Source organism: Aedes albopictus, chromosome 2, assembly GCF_035046485.1.
Source record: "Aedes albopictus strain Foshan chromosome 2, AalbF5, whole genome shotgun sequence".
NCBI classification, from domain to species: domain Eukaryota; kingdom Metazoa; phylum Arthropoda; class Insecta; order Diptera; family Culicidae; genus Aedes; species Aedes albopictus.
Window position 1 is genome coordinate 333,941,595 of NC_085137.1, and position 22,414 is coordinate 333,964,008.

The window sequence follows — 22,414 nt, forward strand, 5'->3', positions numbered from 1 at the left end:
TAATTCCTGAGAATCCTTAGAGATTCTCAGGAATTCCCAGATATTTGAGAAGTATTGTAGGGACTGCAGAAAATATTCTCAATCATATTTAGAAATCAGTAGAATAATGGAAATAATTAAAATAATTTCTGAGATAGATTCTCAGAAATTCCCAGTTATCTGAGAAGTATTCTAGGAACTGCAGAAAATATTCTCAATCATTTTTAGAAATCAGTAGCGTAATGGAAATAATTAAAATAATTCCTGAGAATCCTTAGAGATTTTCAGGAATTCCCAGATATCTGAGATGTATTCTAGGAACTGCAGAAAATATTATCAATCATTTTTAGAAATCAGTAGAATAATGGAAACAATTTAAATAATTCCTGAGAATCCTTAGAGATTCTCAGGAATTCCCAGATATCTGAGAAGTATTGTAGGGACTGCAGAAAATATTCTCAATCATATTTAGAAATCAGTAGAATAATGGAAATAATTAAAATAATTCCTGAGAAAAGATTCTCAGAAATTCACAGTTATCTGAGAAGTATTCTAGGAACTGCAGAAAATATTCTCAATCATTTTTAGAAATCAGTAGAGTAATGGAAATAATTTAAATAATTCCTGAGAATCCCTAGAGATTCTCAGAAATTCCCAGTTATCCGAGAAGTATTCTAGGAACTGCAGAAAATAGTCTCAAACATTTTAAGAAATCAGTAGAATAATGGAAATAATTAAAATAATTTCTGAGAAGAGATTCTCAGAAATTCCCAGTTATCTGAGAAGTATTCTAGGAACTGCAGAAAATATTCTCAATCATTTTTAGAAATCAGTAGAGTAATGGAAATAATTAAAATAATTCCTGAGAATCCTTAGAGATTTTCAGGAATTCCCAGATATCTGAGATGTATTCTAGGAACTGCAGAAAATATTATTAATCATTTTTAGAAATCAGTAGAATAATGGAAACAATTTAAATAATTCCTGAGAATCCTTAGAGATTCTCAGGAATTCCCAGATATCTGAGAAGTATTGTAGGGACTGCAGAAAATATTCTCAATCATATTTAGAAATCAGTAGAATAATGGAAATAATTAAAATAATTCCTGAGAAAAGATTCTCAGAAATTCACAGTTATCTGAGAAGTATTCTAGGAACTGCAGAAAATATTCTCAATCATTTTTAGAAATCAGTAGAGTAATGGACATAATTTAAATTATTCCTGAGAATCCTTAGAGATTCTCAGAAATTCCCAGTTATCTCAGATGTATTCTAGGAACTGCAGAAAATATTCTCAACCATTTTTAGAAATCAGTAGAATAGTGGAAATAATTAAAATAATTCCTGAGAATCCTTAGAGATTCTCAGAAATTCCCAGTTATCTCAGATGTATTCTAGGAACTCCAGAAAATATTCTCAATCATTTTTAGAAATCAGTAGAATAATGGAAATAATTAAAATAATTCCTGAGAATCCCTAGAGATTCTCGGAAATTGCCAGTTATCTGAGAAGTATACTGGGAACTGCAGAAAATATTCTCAATCATTTTTAGAAATCAGTAGAATAATGGAAATAATTAAAATAATTCCTGAGAAGAGATTCTCAGAAATTCCCAGTTATCTGAGAAGTATTCTAGGAACTGCAGAAAATAGTCTCAAACATTTTAAGAAATCAATTGAATAATGAAAATAATTAAAATAATTCCTGAGAATCCCTAGAGATTCTCAGGAATTCCCAGATATCTGAGATGTATTCTAAGAACTGCAGAAAATATTCTCAATCATTTTTAGAAATCAGTAGAGTAATGGAAATAATTTAAATAATTCCTGAGAATCCCTAGAGATTCTCAGAAATTCCCAGTTATCTGAGAAGTATTCTAGGAACTGCAGAAAATAGTCTCAAACATTTTAAGAAATCAGTAGAATAATGGAAATAATTTAAATAATTCCTGAGAAGAGATTCTCAGAAATTCACAGTTATCTGAAAAGTATTCTAGGAACTGCAGAAAATATTCTCAATCATTTTTAGAAATCAGTAGAGTAATGGAAATAATTAAAATAATTCCTGAGAATCCTTAGAGATTCTCAGAAATTCCCAGTTATCTGAGATGTGTTCCAGGAACTGCAGAAAATATTCTCAATGATTTTTAGAAATCAGTAGCATTACGGAATATATTAAAATTATGTCTGAGAATCCCTAAAGATTCTCAGAAATTCCCAGATATCTGAGAAAATGTTTTCAATTGTTTATATAATATATTCTAGACCTATCTATTCTAAAAATTATAGAAAATATTATTAATCATTTATATTAATCAGTATTAATAGCTTCACGAAAATGTTTATATAATTCCTGATGATCACTTTGGTTTCTTAGAAATTCCTAGTGATCTGGGATGTATTCTAAAAATTATAGGAAAATATTTCATCTATATAAGTCAGTAGCTTCACGGAAAACGTTATTCCTGAAAATCCCTTGAGATTCCCCGAAATGCCCAGTCATCTGGGATGTATTCTGAAAACTTATAAAATTTGGCCATAGGTACGAATGCAAAATAGTCATTGGCAAAGATAACTCTTAGTTAATAATTGTTAATGTGCTCAATAAACTTTAAGCTGAAAAGCAAGATATGTCTCAGTTGGAGCGCAACGCCAGAAATAAGTTCTTAGGAACTGTAATTGTAATTGTAATTGTAATTGCTCAGTCCACACCCTAGCCGACAACTGTCAGCCCATCTGCTTGTAGGCAGATGTGGACCTACTAAGCCTCCCCCGTTAACATGTCCTACACCGAATTAGCACACCGGGATCTTCCACAGGCAGGCGCTGGCGTTACCAGTCCCAACAAGTGTCAGATACATTAAATAGATGGGGTAGAGGATATAGGAAGATGTGGGAATAGGATGGGAAGAGGCAGAAAATGAAGAGATAGTAGAGAGGTTTCGATTTTGTTGCTGAAACGAGAAAAAGAAAGAATGACAAAGAACATTAGCGATATGTTCATAGATTATGATTTGGTCGATAATTTCTCATCTATTTTGTTTCCATATCGTTGCATCGGTGACCATTTTCATCGCCTTTCTAGTTTTGTTAGGGCCATCTCGCGTTTTTTCGTCATGTCCTCTTTGCCGGTTGGCGACGTTCGGTATGTAAGTATAAAAGCATGCATTTAATATGATTAGTACGACAGTAATTGTGATTGCTCAGTACTTCCAGCCCATTTGTCCGCAGTACATATCAGGCATCCCGTTTTAACAAGTCCTACACAGAATTAGAAACCCGGATCTTCCACAGACAGTCCTAACTAGTGTCAGATAAGTTCAATTGAGGATAGGAAGCGGCAAAATGAGAAAACAGTAGATAAGGTTTGGTACATTGGTAGCTGTGTTCATGTGATGTTTGTCTGAAACTGAAAAACTATCTTCCGTAAGTGTTTAACTCTCTACCCCAAATGAAATACCGGAAAAATATCTGATCAGATGTATAGTTTGGCAATTCCATGTCCATACATCTTTTATCAAGAAAGAATAATGTTGTTGACTGTTATAAAATAATTCAGTTAAAGGGCAGCTAATGCATTGTAATCTAGAATAAACCTACAGAAAATGTCCCAATAAAAAGTTAACACTAGTTCAACTAACTACACAAACTAAAAAGTGTTATTATATTTTACCAATGATTTCATCCTAATCTTGACCCTAACATAGTTATGCGCTTAGTGTAAGTGGACGCCGCTTATGATTTTGGTTGGACAATGACCAAAAATAATGTTGTTTCGACAATAGTCACATACTATGCCCTACGACATTGACGATTCTATTGTCTATGGCTCACCTATTTAGCGCTACCCAGCAGGGACTTGGTCTGGTACCCAATTCAGTATATCCGCTCCACGTAATGTACCGTACCTCTATCGATTTGTGATATATTACGCGGAACATTACTCTCTTCATTCGGATAGCGGCTATGTAACCCATTGGATTAAAAACCTCCATCAAACATGAAGCGATTAATCGGAGACTGAAGACTCTATACCAAATTTGGCTCAGAGACAGGTAATCAGTGAGGTCAGTTTTTCTCGTTTGTCAGAGACGATTGATACGTATTAAGACAAACTTTCCACTGCATCTGCCAGCAATAATCGGTGATCGATCAACATTTCGAGTACCTACCCTAATTTACACAAGAATGCCAAGGATCACCGATCATGCTTTACAATACAGCTGGAAAAACTAGAGCAACACTTGGCCACAATGATGCATAAAGCACTAAAGCGGACCGGAAGTGTCGGTGAGCCAGCCCCACCAACGCCAGAAATAAGTTCTTAGGAACTGAAACAGAAAAACTGATTCGGCTAATAGTCAGTCTTGGGTTGAGAATCTTCTCGGTAAAGGTTAATAAACCTGAAACTCAAGTTTTGAAATGTTTGAATCTTACCTATTTGAAATATTTGAGTCTCCAGTTATCCTAGTGGATAAGGGTATGAATCGCCAATCCGAAAACAACGGGTTTTATTCCCGTTTCGGTTAGGAAAGTTTACATAAAATACATTATCATGCTATGGCAGGCAAAGAAAGCCTTTCTATTGATAATTGTGGAAGTGCTCAACGAAATTTTGGAGAAATGCAGGCAAATTCCAGTGGCAAGAAGCCAAAACAAACAAGAATTATACAACTATTGAAAGTTGGTCAAAAACAGCATCGATCATGATTTCAAAAATACTTACGAAAAAATCACACGATTTTATCACCAATATGTAGCCGGATCCGGGTTGACCGAAGGCTCTGCCGGAGATACCGTCAATACCTATCGTCAATTCAATATACAAAGTTTTATCCTGGTCATGCAGCCTAGCAGAACGCCTTTCATTTCCTTTCGGCCTCCTCTTGGTGTCCGTAAAATCCTTCGAATGCGCTTCAAATCCTCGTTGTGTTAACGTCATTTTAGATGTCCTTTATCCAACTCCCGGTGCCAACTGTAAACATCGTTCAGCTCCTCCGGCACCTTGAATACCAGAACAGCATTGCTCTCCAAGGCGACCAAGAATGTTTCGTCCGGGCTGAAGTATTCTGCGGGATGGGATGAATGAAAACATAAATAAGTAAAGTAAGTTTTGAAAGTTTCATATATCAGACGGATGGAATACAAATACTTCAAGTCCCCTGCATGACAAATTACTCACCTCCGCCTTCTCGATGACCTTTTTTGACCTCGGTGCAAGTGACGAAAGAAGCGACGGCACACTTCAACCCTCCGATACAATTATAATTTAGCAGGAACAAAGTGTACAGGCGACATCTCCTTTACCGAGTGCAGAACCACCTTTTTTGCATTCGGCTGGTGCCCGCAGCTGCTGATTCCGACAAACTAAAAAACAAAAAAAAAACACGTCAAAAGAGACCGTTCCAGACTCATCCCGAGAACTTACCCATTGGAATGCATCCGGATAATCTACGACGTAGATTTGACGTCCATCCTGAGTCACTTTTAAACAATTTTAAACAAATAATATTCAAGAGTCACTCGCGGCCTGCGACCAACAACAGAATTTTTTATTTTCTTTTTCCACGACGGTCGGTCGGTCGTGTCGGTGTCGGTTGATGAGAAGTGTAAACAGGCGAAACCAAATGTCAATAGCATAGCCCGGTTGGGAACCATGCATGGAAAAAGTGCGTGTCTTAGCTCAGTTAACCATAAGGTGTCTTAACTAAGTAGACTTGAGGTACCCAGGTAGATTTCCATCTGAGCGGGGCATTTTTAAAATCCCAGTGCGAAAAATGTCGAGCTCAGTCACACAAGGTTGACCTCAAATGTCAAAGTAGAACTGTTTACCATTTTATAGCGCATTTAGTTCACCACTGGACTATCGCACTACTTTTCACGAGTGCGAAAACGCTAATAAAAGTGCGCGATTGCATCAAATCAACTCGGTGTCTTCAGAGCACTTGTTCACCATAGATTGAAGAAATAGTGCGCCGAAGACATCAACCTGATTTGATGCAAACGCGCACTTTTATTTACGTTTTCGCACTTATGAAGTCGCAGTTCGCAGTCCAGTGGTGAACTAAATGCGGTATACTTATTTCGAATTTTCTCATTATTCCTTTGTTTTTCAAGTTCGAGTAAAGTACAATTCCGATTAGAATACCATGCTTGATCGTATTATTCAATATAAGCGAGATTTCGTCTTCAATTTTAGGACCCTATTCTTGAAAAGAGGTCACCATGGCCGGGTGATGTGATGACTGCTGCAACTGCACGTGGCATTTGCACTGCGTTTTAATTTTGTCCATCATTGAAGGCCTTGGAAAGTAGTCGCCATTGGCCCACTGCACGAATTTATGCTGGCCTGCTTACTCTCACAGAAAATTTTACGTTTGAGAGGTGCCGACACCGCTCAAACGTCAAATTTCGTGTGAGCTTAAGCAGAGCAGAATAAATTCGTGCAGTAATCCATTGTGTTTTTCTTGCAATGCACAATATATTTCCTTCTTTTTCTGCAAGTTATTTTGACAACAGATTCAGTATGGGGAGTAACGTAGCATGTATCAAACATGTCAAATTCATTGTAATGCCCGTTCCAAATGAACAGGAGATTTTTTTTTTTTTTTTTTTTTTTTTTTTTTTTTTTTTTTTTTTTTTTTTTGTTTAGAGAGACTTTACCGTACTCGGCATTCGTCTCTTTAGCTTTATTTAGTAAGTGTTCGTTTACATCCGTTTGCATAATTCAATCTTTTTCATTATATCTTATTGTACATTCCTATTTTCTTTAAAAACTTCAACACTATTTCCTCACTTTTCTGATCGTTTTTGAGAATGTCTTTCAAAGATTCTTTCATGTTTAGTTCGCGACGCAATTGTTCGAATAATGCACATTCAACCAAAATATGATGCACAGATTGAGGTCTATCACAATTTATGCAGGTTTCTGCGGGTTTCTTTTCAAAAAGGTGGTGCTTTGTAAACCAAATATGTCCTAGTCTAAGCCTAGTCAGAATTATTTGATCTTTTCGATTCTTCTGATCTATCCACTTGCCTACATTTGTTTTAACTATCCTTGTGGTTTTTCTTGGTTCACGATCCCATTTTGTTTGATGCACTTTCCAAATTATTCCTTGGCTCCATCTAATGATGTCTTGCTTGGGAACAAACAGAGTAGCCCTTTGTTGATGACGACTACTGTTTGCCACCTTGTCAGCTTCTTCATTCCCCAAAATATTCGAATGTCCTGGAATCCAGCAAAAACAAACGTCCTTTCCTAGCGCTTCCCTCTCGATTGCTTGGATGTACGGGTGCGTCGAATTTCCTCCTTCAAGTGCTTGTAGACAGCTGGCAGAGTCCGTGAAAATTACTGACCTTCCAATCGATTCCCTCGTAGCTATAGCGAGAGCCGCCCCTTCTGCTGAAAATACTGAGCATTGCTCTGGGAGGCTCGCCCCGAGCTTGGTTGAGTTGGGTCCGATAATTCCGAATCCGACTTGTCCGTTTGCTAACGATCCATCCGTATACCACTTGTTGTGGTCCTTGTATTTCCTATGGACATGTTCACGAAATATATCCACAATGAGTTGAGGCATTTGTCCGGCTTTAACTTTTGCTTTAATTGTCCAGTCGATCTTGGGCTTTTGTCTGTACCATGGCCGGTTTTGACTTGTTATAAGTTTACACGGCTGTGGTAATTGCTTGCCAGCTAAATTGTGGAAAGCACGGTAGGCTTTCTCCCACAGGTTGATTGGTTGTTCTCGTGTTTTCTCTAGAACTGAGCAGGCCTTCCTGACAAGTATTTGGATTGCCACATGTTCAAAAGGTAGACAACCAGATTCTACGAGAAGTGGCAAGATTGGACTTGTTCTCAAAGCACCCGATGCGGTGCGAACAATTTGGTTGTATACAGGGGCAAGTGATTCGATATTTTGTTTCCTTAATACCTCTATGCCGTATGTTAGTTTGGAAGTGACGGTAGCATTGCCAATGTAGAGCAGAGTTTTGCGATCAGCCATCCTAGATATGGCTTTCAGCAAATTAAGCCGACTAGTACAGTCTTCTTTGAGCTTTTTGGTATGTTGATTGAAATTACATTTCCTGTCGAACAGAATGCCCAGTATCCTTGTTTGCTTCACTTTTGGAATTTCGGCTCCATCTAATATGATCTTTGCACCATCAAGGTGCCAGTTTTTGTGACGCTGTACCTTGCAGCAGTGCATTGTAGTGGATTTTGGTGGTGACATTTGAAAACCTATGCTAGCGGCCCATGCTTCGATTTTTGCGACAGCGTTTTGAAGCCTTTTTCGAAGGAAATTAACTCTTTTTCCGGTTGCAATTATGACAATATCATCTGCGTATAAAAACACTTGTACGTTTTTTGGGACAACTTTAAACAAACCGTTCATCACAAGAAGAAAAAGTGTTACCGACAGGACTGAGCCTTGGGGCACACCATTTTCCAGGTGTACCATTTTGGATAAGTGTCCGCCGAAGCAGACTCTTGCTGTACGATGCTGCAGAAAATTGGAAATGAAATTGTTCATCCGACTTCCCAGCTGGTTTTCTATCACCGTTTCTAGGAGGTTGCGGTGCCACACTCTATCATACGCTTTCTTTATATCCAAGGTAACGATTTCGCAATGTTCTCCTTTTTTGGCTGCTGCTGTTATTACATCGTCAAACTCGGCTAGATAGTTGGTTGTTCCTTTTCCTTTTCTGAAGGCAAATTGTCGCTTATGCAGGGCGCCCTGGGTTTCCAGATGGGTAACAAGCCGATGGTTCACCATTCGCTCCATGGTTTTTGCAATGCAGCTCGTAAGGGAAATGGGACGGAAGTCATTCATGTCGTTCTTGGGTCCACCATTTTTAGGAATAGGAATGATCACGCTTTCCTTCCAGCTGTCGGGATGTTAGAGTTTCACCTTAACCGACCGATGTTGACCTGTCCATAAAGATTGATTGTCATTGATGAGAAGCAAGAGAGAAATAAAAACGGTGATTGAGTTGTAAGCAAACAGAGAAGCAGCACGCGTTTTTACTTTACTCTGGATCGGCCTGGAATGTCCACTGCGGTGCTTCGATTATAGCAGTTTGGCGACGATACGGACAAGGACCTGTGCGGAAACGGAAAAAAGCGGCGAGAAAACAGTAGGATTCGCGATTTTTTCATCGAGAAACTCGGTTTCAGAGGACGACTCCGACCGGGAACGACTGACTGCCGTTTCTAACCTTGCTGGCGTTATGAAATGGGGCGCTTCCGGACGAAGGTAGTGTGGTTTGGATAATACACACGGCCTACTGCATATACAATCTACAAAAGTGTGTGTACGGTACGTACCAATGGAGGAGTGTAAGTGAGAGAGGACTCACTCTGCTGTCTGCTGTCATCGAAACCGACAATTTCTTGTTGCTACCAAGTTGCTACCAAAAAACGTAAACAATGATGGATGGAGCTGGTGCTGCGGCTGGCACGGCTACGCCGGTTGCAGGCAGTTTTGCGATGGAACCGTTCGACAAGGACAAGAGCAAATGGGCGAGATGGGTTAAGCGCTTAGAAGGCGGATTCAGAATGTTCAACGTACCGGTGAATCGCCATAAGGATTACCTGCTACACTACATGGGAGCTGCGACGTACGACATACTTTGCGACCACATCAGCCCGATCGAACCGGAGACGAAAAGTTACGCTGAAATTGTTACTACACTGGACGCATTCTTTGATCCGGAGCCACTGGAGATGGTGGAGGTGTGGAAGTTCCGCACCCGGACGCAGAAGGAAGGCGAAACTGTGAAGGAGTTCGTTACGGAGCTGCAGCGGGATGCGAAGTTTTGTAAGTTCGGCAACTATTTGAAGACGGAGCTGCGAAACCAATTGGTTTTCGGATTGCGGTCGAAACGGATTCGGTCGCGACTCATCGAGGAGAAGGGCCTGACGTTTGAGAAGGCGTTGGAGATCGCACTTTCGATGGAAGCATCGGGAGAAGGTGCGGAAATGTTCGAGAAGCGATCACAGGATGTGAACTACACCGAGAGACGTCAAATGAAGGTAACTAACACTACTAAAAAAAGATGCTATCGATGCGGAAGTGAGGCCCACTTGGCGAATGTTTGCCGGCATAAAGATACAATCTGCAGTTTTTGCAAAATGGCAGGACATCTCCAACGGGTGTGCCTCAAATCCAAATCGCAGGGGGAATCACTAAAAATGGGAAAAGATAACAAACAAATGAAAATCAAAAAGAAAATGCATACCAATTTGATCGATGAGGGAGACTTGAGTGACGATGTGAGGGAAGAGGGTTGCGAAACAGAAATTGATGAAGTCCTTACTCTTGAGATTTGTAAAGTGGATGATAGGTCTGAATCTATGTCAAAGGTTATCCTACCGCTAAATGTGAATTCCAGGGTCATTAAATTTGAGGTCGACTGTGGTTCCCCGGTTTCGCTCATGAGCCTCAACGATAAGAAGGTTTATTTGGATGAATTGCCGTTGCTTGAGACCGATGTGGAATTAAGAAGTTACTGTGGGAACAAAATTGAAGTTTGCGGTTATGTGAAGGCGGAAGTACAGTACAACGGCATGTCGAACTGTTTACGGTTGTTTGTAGTGAATACGGAGCGTCATCCTTTGCTGGGTCGGGAATGGATGCGGAAGATGAAGGTCGATTGGAATGAGATCATCCGAAATACTGTACCTTGTGTGGCAACTATTGCGGTTCGTAATCCTGGTAAAGCATTGTCTGGTGCTGTGGGGGATCTGATTGGGCAATTCCCTCAGGTATTTGATTCGTCGATCGGTACAATTCGGGATGTCAAGGCTGCGTTACACCTAAAACCGAACAGCAAGCCGGTTTTTATGAAGGCTCGTACAATTCCCTTTGCAATTCGTGAGACAGTAGAGCGCACAGTGTTCGAAATCAATGATTTTACGATCAAAATTTAATAACTTTTTTTAGGTTGGTTCTAGAGGTTTGGCGTGTTCTACAAAGTTTTTCTGCATGTTAAAAGGCGTCTTTTGATAAAATGTAATAAATGATTAATCCCCCTAGAAGTGAGATAAAAAATTTATTTTTTCGAAATATTTTTTTAGAGGTTTGACGTCTTCAGCAAAGTTGTAGTCCATAATAAGAGAACAAAAATCGTAGAACATGTCAAAGCTCCATCTCTTACGGTTTTCGATATATGGAGCGTTTTGTGCGAAGTACCCCTAAAACTAGTTTTTTCAGTGTAGCTTCAACAGATAATATCCTACAGTTTTGTGACCTTCTACAAACTTGTTCAGGACGTCGAATCACACATTTCTTCCAAAGATGTCAAGTCATTATATCTTAAAACAAAAAAGTTATAGGTAAATTTATCATATTTTAAGGTGTACTTTCACCTTAAGTAACTGTTTCCGGCGCAAAATGGCGCAGATGGCTCAGTCGGTAGTTGAAAGATTAGACTTTTTACTATCACTTGGGGGTGGAAACCCTCGTGGGCAATAGTGGGAAAGGTGGTTTAAATACATGACAAAAACTAATTATTTTGCCTGTAATAAAAGAAAAATAAATAAAAATTTATCATTTAGGAGCCCACAGTAATTTTTCCTGCATTGCGTTATTTCCAGCAATATTTTACAACATGTTTGAGCATGATTTATTTATTTATTTACTTAAATTAGCAACACTTTACACCAAAGTTGCATTCGTGTCATTCGTGTCAAAATCATGAATAAAATATTCTGTTTGGTAAAAACAATGCTCAAAAACGACACGAATGCAACTTTGGTGTAAAGTGTTGCTAATTTAAGTAAATAAATAAATAAATCATGCTCAAACATGTTGTAAAATATTGCTGGAAATAACGCAATGCAGGAAAAATTACTGTGGGCTCCTAAATGATAAATTTTTATTTATTTTGCTTGTATTACAGGCAAAATAATTAGTTTTTGTCATGTATTTAAACCACCTTTCCCACTATTGCCCACGAGGGTTTCCACCCCCAAGTGATAATAAAAAGTCTAATCTTTCAACTACTGACTGAGCCATCTGCGCCATTTTGCGCCGGAAATAGTTACTTAAGGTGAAAGTACACCTTAAAATATGATAAATTTGCCTATAACTTTTTTGTTTTAAGATATAAACACTTGACATCTTCGGAAGAAATGTGTAATTTGACGTCCTGAACAAGTTTGTAGAAGGTCACAAAACTGTAGGATTTTATCTGTTGAAGCTACACTGAAAAAATAGTTTTAGGGGTACTTCGCACAAAACGCTCCATATCTTGAAAACCGTAAGAGATGGAGCTTTGACATGTTCTACGATTTTTGTTCTCTTACTATGGGCTACAACTTTGCCAAAGACGTCAAACCTCTAAAAAAATATTTCGAAAAAATACATTTTTTATCTCACTTCTAGGGGGATTAATCATTTATTACATTTTCTCAAAAGACGCCTTTTAACATGCAGAAAAACTTTGTAGAACACGCCAAACCTCTAGAACCAACCTAAAAAAAGTTATTTAATTTTGATCGTAAAATCATCGATTTCGAACACTGTGGAGCGTGAAATTAGTAGCTTGGTGGAAAGTGGTATTTTGAAGAAAGTGGAGCGCAGTTCTTGGGCTACTCCGGTTGTGCCGGTCATGAAGTCTGCGGATCGAGTACGTTTGTGCGGAGACTACAAGATAACAGTTAACAAATGCCTCTTGGTTGACGAACATCCCTTGCCGACAATTGATGAGCTGTTCTCCAACATGGCGGGTGGCAAGAAATTTACAAAGCTGGACCTGGCGCAGGCCTACCTACAAATGGAGGTTCGTGAGGAAGATCGTGAGGTTCTCACCTTAAATACACATCTGGGTCTCTATCAACCAACGCGGCTGATGTATGGGGTGTCTTCGGCTCCGGCGATTTTTCAGCGGGAAATTTCTCAGCTACTCGGTGATATTCCAGGGGTTTCAGTCTTCCTGGATGACATCAAGGTGACTGGTCCGGACGATGAAACACATCTACAACGATTGGCTATGGTTCTACAACGGTTGGAAGAGCACGGATTGCGGTTGAACGTGGCGAAATGTGAATTCTTCGCGGATCGCATCGAATATTGCGGGTTTGTGATTGATAAGGAAGGAATACGGAAAATGAAGACAAAAGTGGATGCTATTCAGGAAATGCCAAGGCCGAGCAACCGTGACCAGGTTCGGGCGTTTGTTGGTCTAATCAACTATTACGGCCGGTTCATGAAGAATTTGAGCACCCAAATTTACCCCATCAACAACCTGTTAAAGGAGAATGTACCGTTTCAGTGGGATGATGGTTGCGAAAAGGCATTCCTTTGGGTAAAAAAGGAGATGCAATCGGATAGAGTGTTGGTTCACTATGATCCAAAACTTCCACTGGTTCTGGCCACTGATGCCTCACCTTACGGTGTGGGCGCAGTATTGAGCCATCTATACCCGGATGGTACAGAAAGGCCAATTCACTACGCTTCCCAAACACTAAATAGATCACAACGAAATTACATTCAAGTTGACAAAGAGGCGTACGCAATCATATTTGGGGTGAAAAAGTTTTACCAGTACCTCTTTGGGCGCAAATTCATCCTCGTAACCGATAATAAGGCCGTGTCTCAGATTCTGGCGCCTCACAAAGGACTTCCGACTTTGAGTGCTTTACGGATGCAGCACTATGCTGTCTTCCTGGAGTCGTTCGATTATGAGATACGATTCCGCTCTTCAAAGGAAAACGCGAACGCGGATGCAATGTCTCGATTACCAATCCTAGATGAAAGGAATCAGCATCGGATTGAAGAAGTGGATCTTATCGAGGTGAATCAAATTGAAACCTTACCTGTTACAGCTGAAGAGCTGGCTGAATGCACTAAGGAGGACTCCAACGTGAAGAATTTACTGCAAGGCTTGAAAGTGGGAAGGAATGTTGAAGGGCGTGACAGGTTTGGCATCAATCAGAATGAATTCTCTATTCAGAAGGACTGTCTGTTGAGAGGAATACGAGTTTACATCCCTCCTAAACTACGACGGCGAGTACTAGAAGAACTGCATACGGGACACTTCGGCGTATCTAGGATGAAATCCTTGGCTCGATCGTACTGCTGGTGGGAGACTGTAGACCGCGACATTGAGGAACTATCTAGGAACTGCGTAGACTGTGCCAGAGTACGAAAGAATCCTATGAAGGTGGCACCACATTGCTGGGAAAAGGCTACGGAACCGTTCCAGAGGATCCACATTGACTTTGCGGGGCCGTTTCTAGGACTGTATTTTCTGGTGATCGTGGATTCGTACACGAAGTGGCCGGAAGTCAAGATTATCCCCGACATGACGACAGACACCACCATCGACCGTTTGCGAGAGTACTTTTCCACATACGGAGTTCCAGCGATTATCGTCAGTGATAGAGGAGTCCAGTTCACCTCGGATCAGTTTCAGGCCTTTCTGAAACGAAACAACATCACGCACAAAATGGGAGCCCCGTATCATCCAGCTACGAACGGCCAAGCTGAACGATTTGTTCAAACCTTCAAGGAAAAACTTAAGGCAATGAAATGTGAACGAAAGGATGTGCAATTCGAGCTTTACAAAATTTTGATGGCATACCGTAGAACTGTACATCCTGCAACGGATAAATCTCCATCAATGCTGGTATTTGGAAGGCAGATGAAATCTAGGCTTGACTTTTTGGTTCCTTCGAGCGCACCAGAGAACTCTTCTTGTGGGGAAGAAGAGAGAGTACGAGGTTTCAAAGTTAACGAAAGGGTTTCTGCTCGGGACTTTTTGGGTTCGTCCAAGTGGCAATTTGGTACGGTAAAGGAACGATTGGGAAAACTCCATTATATGATCGAGTTGGATGATGGAAGAATCTGGAAGCGGCATGTGGATCAGATCAGAGTGGGCCCTGCGCTTGGCCCTGCGGAGCAAAACATTTGTGTCACTTCCGGTTCAGAATATTTCGATAAACTGCGACGTACCCAAACGAATTGTCGCTCAGGACTTCCACCTCACTTTGAAAACCCTGACATTTCCGCATCCCAATCAACAACAGATGTACCAACTCCCAATAGGACACCGAAGCAAGTTGTGGGTGAGTCCGCTGAACCTTCAAGTTCGACTGTCGAAGGGGCTCTGAGCGAAAATCGGGCAAAACCACAGATAGTTGAAAAGTCAGTGCAAAATTGTACACCTCGTAGATCCACAAGAGTTCGAAATCCACCAAAACGGCTTGACCTCTGATGACCCGTGGATCCGTGTGACTAACAATACTAATTCTTCATGTTGAATTTGATGTTTGATGTATGTTAGGGCACATTAGTTAAGGGGGGGAAAGCTGTTAGAGTTTCACCTTAACCGACCGATGTTGACCTGTCCATAAAGATTGATTGTCATTGATGAGAAGCAAGAGAGAAATAAAAACGGTGATTGAGTTGTAAGCAAACAGAGAAGCAGCACGCGTTTTTACTTTACTCTGGATCGGCCTGGAATGTCCACTGCGGTGCTTCGATTATAGCACGGGAATACTTCCTGTTCTCCAAATTCGGTTGAAGGCATCCAGCAGGTTTCTTTTGCAATGGAAAGGTAGTCTCTGAAGCATTGGATATCCAATCTGATCCGGTCCGACTGATGTCCGTTTTGAGTGTTCCAGGGCCCTGAAAAGTTCCTGAATGGAAAACTCCTCGTCAAGCAGGGCATTTTCGTTGGTCTCCAGATCTATATCGCGTTGTTCACAGCTTCGCTTCTCTGACAGGAATTCTTCGGGGTACTTTTCGGTAGATGATGTCGCTGCAAAGAATTCGGCTAGATGGTCTGCTATCACCGCCGTGTCGCTAGTGTGTTCATCGTTTATAATGAGTCCGGGGCCTTTCAGTTGCTTCCTTCCTTTGAGTTTATTGAAACTTTGCCATAGCTCTGACGTGGACGAGCTGCTGTTGAAGATACTTTGGAACTCATACCAGGATTTTTTCTTAGCTTCATCTACAATCTTCCGTGCTTCCATTTTAGCGATGTTGAACTCTTGTTTGGCGGTTGCCTTCGCAGGGTCGTCGTCTTTCATTTTCCTAAGCTTTCGTAGAGCTTTTCGTCGTATTTTGATCTTCTCTTCGACTTCTTTATTCCACCATAACTGGCTCTTCTTCCCGGATACACCTTTTGTCCTGGGAATCGATTCTAAGCCTGCTTCGAAAATGCCTTTGGTGATGTTTTCAATATTGGCCTCTATATCAGCTGGAATCTTTTGAGCTGCAGCGATTTCAAACTTGGTCCAATCAGCGTCCTTGTACAACCATCTTTGTCTTGACCGGATGATTGGGAGCTTGTTACTGGATCTAATGTGAATAGGATAGTGATCGCTGCCATGAAGGTCGTCCTCGCAGTGCCAAAAAATTTCGAAACTAGTGAAATGGAGGCGAAGGAGACGTCGATTGCAGTGAAAGAGCCCGATGTATCGTGATAGTGCGTTGGAGATCCGTCATTCAAAGCCAGAAGATCATGTTCCACCGCCCACTCCAGGAGTAACTGACCGCGACGGTTAGACTTGCTGCTTCCCCACACCTCATGAGATGCGTTGAAATCTCCACAGAGCAAGAATGGAGGCTCGAGGGTTAGTAAAAGATCGTTCAACTTACCGATAAGCTCCTGATTGTTTAGCGTATGTGGCACATAAATGGATACCACAGTGATGTTCCACGGTTTACCAATTCGGACTGCACAGGTGTGCAACCCAGAATCTAGTTGAGTTACTTGGAACGGTACATCTCTGCGTACACCAAGACCAGCGATACCGTTTCCCAAACTCTCGGGACGGCTGCAGATGGTCCAGTGATATCGGTTCTTTAGCAGGTTCAATGTTTGGCTTGTCATCATTTCTTGGAGACATATTGTGATGGGCAACCGCTCATCCACTATTTTTCGGAATTCATTGTAGTTGGCCCAGACACTGCGGATGTTCCACTGGATTGAGAATGTTTCGTTTGTACTGTCTGTGAAGTCTGGACATGTTTGCTGGAGAGATGATATAGAGAGATTCGATGAAGCGGCGGAGGATTGTTCTTTTCGAAAATATTGTCTACTTGCCTGAGAGTTGGCAAGTCTCCTCGCACCAGCTGCCGCTATAGGAATGTAGTCGTCTATAGTCAGGGCCAGTGCGAGTTCTTGCGTGGGGTTTACGGACCCCGCTCCGGAGGAGGGTGATCGATTTGTTGCGTAGCATTGGTTTTTATGGTTGGTCGAGAGCGATTCGTGATTACTTCGAGTTTGTGCATCAGTGACTGTATTAATAATGCTAGTATGGGGATTTTTCTTAAGGGAGGGATATTCGTCAGTTTCTGGTGGGATGGGGGGAGGAAAGCGGTTTCGTATGGGTGATTCTTGGTTCGGTCTGTTTTCTATGTTACCGGCCGCAACAGCGGGAACACTTTCAACAGGTTGGGGTAGGGCGTCCTGGAAAGCTTCCCCTGCCTGCTGCGCTTCTCTTGGAAGTGAGGGTGGTACTGCACTTTCCCAGTCCTCAAACCGGTGTTGACTATCGTGTTGTTGCGTATTGTTGTTGGTTGCTGGGTTGTGGTTTGGCTGTGAGGGCATGTTACTGTCGTTGTGGGGATCTATCACGATTTCGGTTACGAAATCGACCGTCATTGTCTTTTACGAGGCCTGCTGTTTCCACAACCTCTATTGAGGATTGGCTTGCCGATCTGGTCATTATGGGACTCCTCGGTTTCGTTGTTGCTTTTTTGGGAGGCGGTGACATTCTTGAAGGTTGTTGTTTTTGGCTTTGATGGTGTTGGTGGTTGATTGTCCGTTTTGATTTTTTTCGACCTACTTCTGGCTCCGGTTCACTGTTGATCGATTCAGTTTGTTCTGCGGCGTCGTCGAAGAATTTCGTCATATTTTCAACTTGTGCTTCAAGTTTTTCGATTCTCGATTCTTTCTGTCGGATCTGTTCCAGAAGTTCGTTGATTTTTTCCTCTTTTTGTCTGTTTTGTTCGATGATCATACTGAGCTGCTCTTCAACGTTATCTTTGCTTCGTAATTTTTCTTCCAGCTTTGCGATTTGTTCTTGTTTTTCCTGCATTTGAGCCGACAGCGCGTTTAGTCTAGCATGATCGAGTCGTGGTTGAGCAGCTACCGCAGCATAACTTCCGTTTCCAGCTTCGACTCTAGCGCGAGCTTCACCATATGACAGATTGTAATCAATTTTTGTTCGAATTACATCTGCTTCGGTTTTGTATATTTCACACTGGCGGCTGGTAGGTCGATGTGGCCCTTTACAGTTTCGACAGAATGGACGTTCTTCGCATGGATTCCTTTCTTCGTGATCATTGGAACAGTTGGGGCATAGCTTGGTGTTCGGACATTTTGCTCGAGAATGACCGTACAGGAAACACTGGAAACATAGCAGGGGATTTGGGTAGTAGGGTTTTGTAGCTACACGCAATAACCCAACCTTGACAGTTTCAGGACAGATTGGCCGATTGAACGTGAGGATAACAGCAGTGGTGGGTTCCTTGTTGCTCTTGAGAATTCTTCGTGCCGCAATAACTCCTTGAGGTTGTAGTTCCTTGACAATGACATCCTCATCTTTCCGCATCAAGTCGTAACTGAAAATCACACAGCGACTCGTGTTCAGTGTTGGGTGGAGCTTCACTTCAATTTCGGTACCGTCATACAGTTCGGTCATCTTAAGAAGTTTTTCTACCTGCATAACTTTCCTCGTGCGAAGAACATAGCGGCTGCATTGTGCTTCACTTTTGGCAGACTCGATAGGCCCAACAAGATCTTCGATGCTTTTTCCGATGATGAACGGCTCAACTGGAAGGCTGCTTCCATCCTTTCCTGTTAGTAGTAATGTGGTGACAGCTCCGAACTCATTCCTAGGATCAAAGTAAGCAGGAAAGCTCCTGCCATTTGACCCGCCCGGGTCACCTCCACTAAAGGAGGCCATGGGACATCAGAACAAATCCAGATCAGATCGACTCCATACACACTTTTGAATGCCGCTTCAAGTGGCAACAGTCACCTGTTGCCTACCCCAAGTGCGGAGGAAGGGAAAATTGGATAAGGATACTAGCTCTATTTAGTCACTTTATTTCGAAAACTTGCACAGATTTTTCACAAACGGGTTCGTCACTTTTGCGTTGTGGTCTCTTTGCGGTCTACCAGTTCTATGGTAGTGGAGACGCACGGTTAAGCACTACTTCGAGTTTATTTGAAAAAAAGCCAGTGGAGGCGCACGGTTGCTTGCCGTAAGAGAATATGCTACTTCACCGCCTGATACCCTGGTATCGCCGATAATCGAGACGCGACGAAAAAAACGCAAATTCGCGGTAACACTCACGTTACGTTACACTTGTAACCGAATTCGCGTCGCCGGGTGGCGGAGCACCAACGAGTCAGCTATACCGGAAGGCGTAGTCCGACTTTAAATGTGGCGAAAGAACAAAATTCCAGATACGGAGGGCTATTCGAAACGACCGATGGCTTTGGATGCTCAACGTGAACTGAACAGGAGACTTCAAAATTGAAACATGACGGCACTCACCCTTCAAAGTATGGAATTTCATGCATTTTCGTGATTTTTTTTCAGAACTTATAATGCATTCGGCGAGTTTTTCGGGACAATCCCCGCACTCAATCTCGCCTTCCTTCAAACCAGAACGCTCACGCACACACAGAAACCCGAAAAACAAACAGCTGTCAAGCTCAGGGATGCCACATATACAGATTTTTCTGTAATCATGCAGATTTTCTTGCAGCTTTTTATACAGAATTCTGTATACCAATATTACAGATTTTTGGAAATGATACAGATTATACAGATTTTTCTGAAATTTACAGAATTTCAAACAGATTTTTCGCGAAATATTACAGATTTTATACAGATTTTTGACAAAAAATGGTGATACAGATCATAAAGATTTTTGGAAGGCAAAATACAGATTTAAATGTGGCAACACTGGTCAAGCTCGGCATTTCTACTGTCAGTGTTCTTTTCGAGTCTGGTGTTGCTTTTGGCTAGTGCTCTTTCGCAAACACATTTTTCTCGCTCCGTAGTTTTTCGATTCTACAGTCGGTGTTAGTTCGTGTGATTTTCGCATAAAAATCCTTTCGGGTAGTGCCGTTGCATACGTGTGATATTTTCAGCAAGTCGGAATCCACAATTCCCGGATCGTTCCGTCGGATTTCTCCGTCGTCGGTGGTTTGTGCTCGTGTCGTCGCGATCCGCGTTTCGTTTCGGTGTGTGCAGTGCGGCGTGGTGGAAAAGTGATTGCGTTGCGTTTCTGCTGTGTTCGGCTGCTGCTGCTGCTGCTGCTCCCGGTTGAGTGACAACAAGGAGACAGGAATCCCAAAGCAAAGGACCTTACATACCTATCTATATCCTTGACTGTGTGTTGGGGTTGCGTGGGTGGAATTGCATTCCGTGAACGGTACCGGCCTGCGACCGCCAGTCAGTGTCTTCAAGCTGAGTTCCCTCGGTAGCAATCGTCGTCGTCAGCATCGTTGGTGCCGGAGGTGTTCCCAGGTTGCGAGTTCGAAACCGAGCAACAGACGATGGGTAAGGCGAAGAAAGGCAAGAAGGATTCCGCCGCCGTGGCCGCTGCTGGCGAGGATAAGTGAGTATTCTGAATGGGGTTTTTTGGTTGTGTGGGTGGGTAGAAAGGAGCAGGGATTTATCTAATCTAGCTCTCGGGATTTTCGCATAGAGGTTATGCAAAAAAAAATATATCAACTATCCATCAAAGACTGTATAATTAAATCAGCGATGCGTCGATATGTTCAAGCTTATACAATGTTGAGCCAATGTTATCAAATCAAATGAAAATACTAAATACCTACTAAAAATGTAGCGATATTCACGGATCTCACTGCTGCAGATCTTGTTTAGCAAGGTGTCCTACAAACACTTGCAAAATGTTAACTGAAAGCTCGAATTTCCAGCTATTGATATATTTTTTTCAGTGGATTTAAATAAAACACGTTGAGGTTTTGAGGCACAAGCAGGATACAGATGTAACTGATTATTTTGAAATGTCACGTATATGGTTTCGTGTTATGCGATTTACTTTAAAAAATCCTCCGCTAATTGTTGGCAGTGATGCTAATGCTCACCATATAGGCGAGATGGACCGTGACCGGTCTTAGCCAGTCGTCTGACACCACAAACAAACAAAAAAAATGCTCACCATATCATCTGGGGCAGCTTAGACATTAATTTGATGAGAGGTTCTAGTTTGATGGAACGCTTAAGTAGTACAGATCTTGAATTACTTAACAAAGGCAATCGCTAAAACTTCATAGTATCTAGAGATTGCTAGAGGGGAAGTGTTAGATTTGACTAGACGCATTGCTCTAGTAGAATTAGTTGCGAGATGTCCAATTGGCATGTGTCAGATGAACAATCTTTGTTTGACCATCGCTACATCTTTTTTGAATCCTTGAATGTTATGCCACAAACTTTGCGTTTCAAGAATCCTCTGTTTGACTGGTTGACTGCGATCTCAAATTTCATAGATACTCACCATCTATTGACATTCCCAAGTGATTAAGATGATGCTTCATCATGGAAGCTTTCCAGAAAGCTTACCCTCGGCGATCTATGAAGACCACAAGGGGAACCGCTTGGTGGAACTCTGATCTGGCGAAGCTCAGGAGACAATGTTGAAAAAGTTGGGCGACAGACGACGTTTGGCTGGATTGGAGGCTTTCAGGTCGGCACGCAAAACCTAACAGCTGTTCTGCTGAACGATCCAGCTGAAAAAAAAAACTTTGTACAATTTTTTACAGTTTGAGTGAAGTCAGTCGGTTGAACAACATCATTGCGAAATCTAAGGATTGCCGAGTGAACCAACTTTGTTTACCAAATGGCATTTTCACTTCTTCTGATGAGGAAGTTCTTGAATATTTATTCAGTAGACACTTCCCTGGATGTGTGGATATTACATCTTCGGATGAACCTGATGCTTTTCTTGTAGTTAAGGTGACTTGGTGCATCACAGAATTTTCATAGGAATCATTGACTTTTTAATTTTCAATGATTGTTTGCCTCGCGTTTTTGAAGTGATAAAAAACGGTCAATTCTGCAGTCACGCAGTAGAAAAAGTATCATCACACTCACCACGAGTGAGCATATGGGATGATACATTTTCATCCAAATTTGCGCTTTGGTAACTGAGTTTTATCACTTTGAAATTTCGAGCGAGATTTCAATGATGCTGATGACGCACTACGCGTCGTTAACGGATCACTGAAGCCGACTTTTCCGCTACTCACCACATCAAAACAAAAGCGCCACCGTATATGGACGATAACATAGTGACAGCAGTCGAGTTACGTCAAACACACAAGGCTACGGTGGCGCTATCTGTTCATTTCATAGCGGCCGTTTTAGTTATTTTAGTGATCCATTCTCTGGCTTCGGCTCAAAGTATCATAACTTTAAGAATCGATTGAGTGGGCACTAA

At 41.5% G+C, this 22,414-nt stretch overlaps 1 protein-coding gene and 1 long non-coding RNA gene across 2 annotated transcripts in view; one reads left to right on the forward strand and one right to left on the reverse strand.

Moving 5' to 3' along the window:
* Positions 1-4,793: 4,793 nt before the first annotated feature.
* LOC109417440 (uncharacterized) lies at positions 4,794-5,723 on the reverse strand. The gene is made up of 3 exons (XR_002131899.3): positions 5,407-5,723; positions 5,161-5,345; positions 4,794-5,047 (listed from the first exon to the last, which is right to left on the reverse strand). It is a non-coding gene; the product is annotated as an uncharacterized LOC109417440 (long non-coding RNA).
* A 14,216-nt stretch (positions 5,724-19,939) lies between these two features.
* The window catches only part of LOC109431646 (eukaryotic translation initiation factor 5B), a 355,243-nt gene continuing 352,768 nt past the window's right edge, over positions 19,940-22,414 (forward strand). The window contains exon 1 of the mRNA XM_029874767.2: positions 19,940-20,566. Within this exon, the coding sequence (XP_029730627.2) occupies positions 20,505-20,566 (62 nt within the window). The 5' untranslated portion in view covers positions 19,940-20,504. The remainder of the gene's footprint in view (positions 20,567-22,414) is intronic.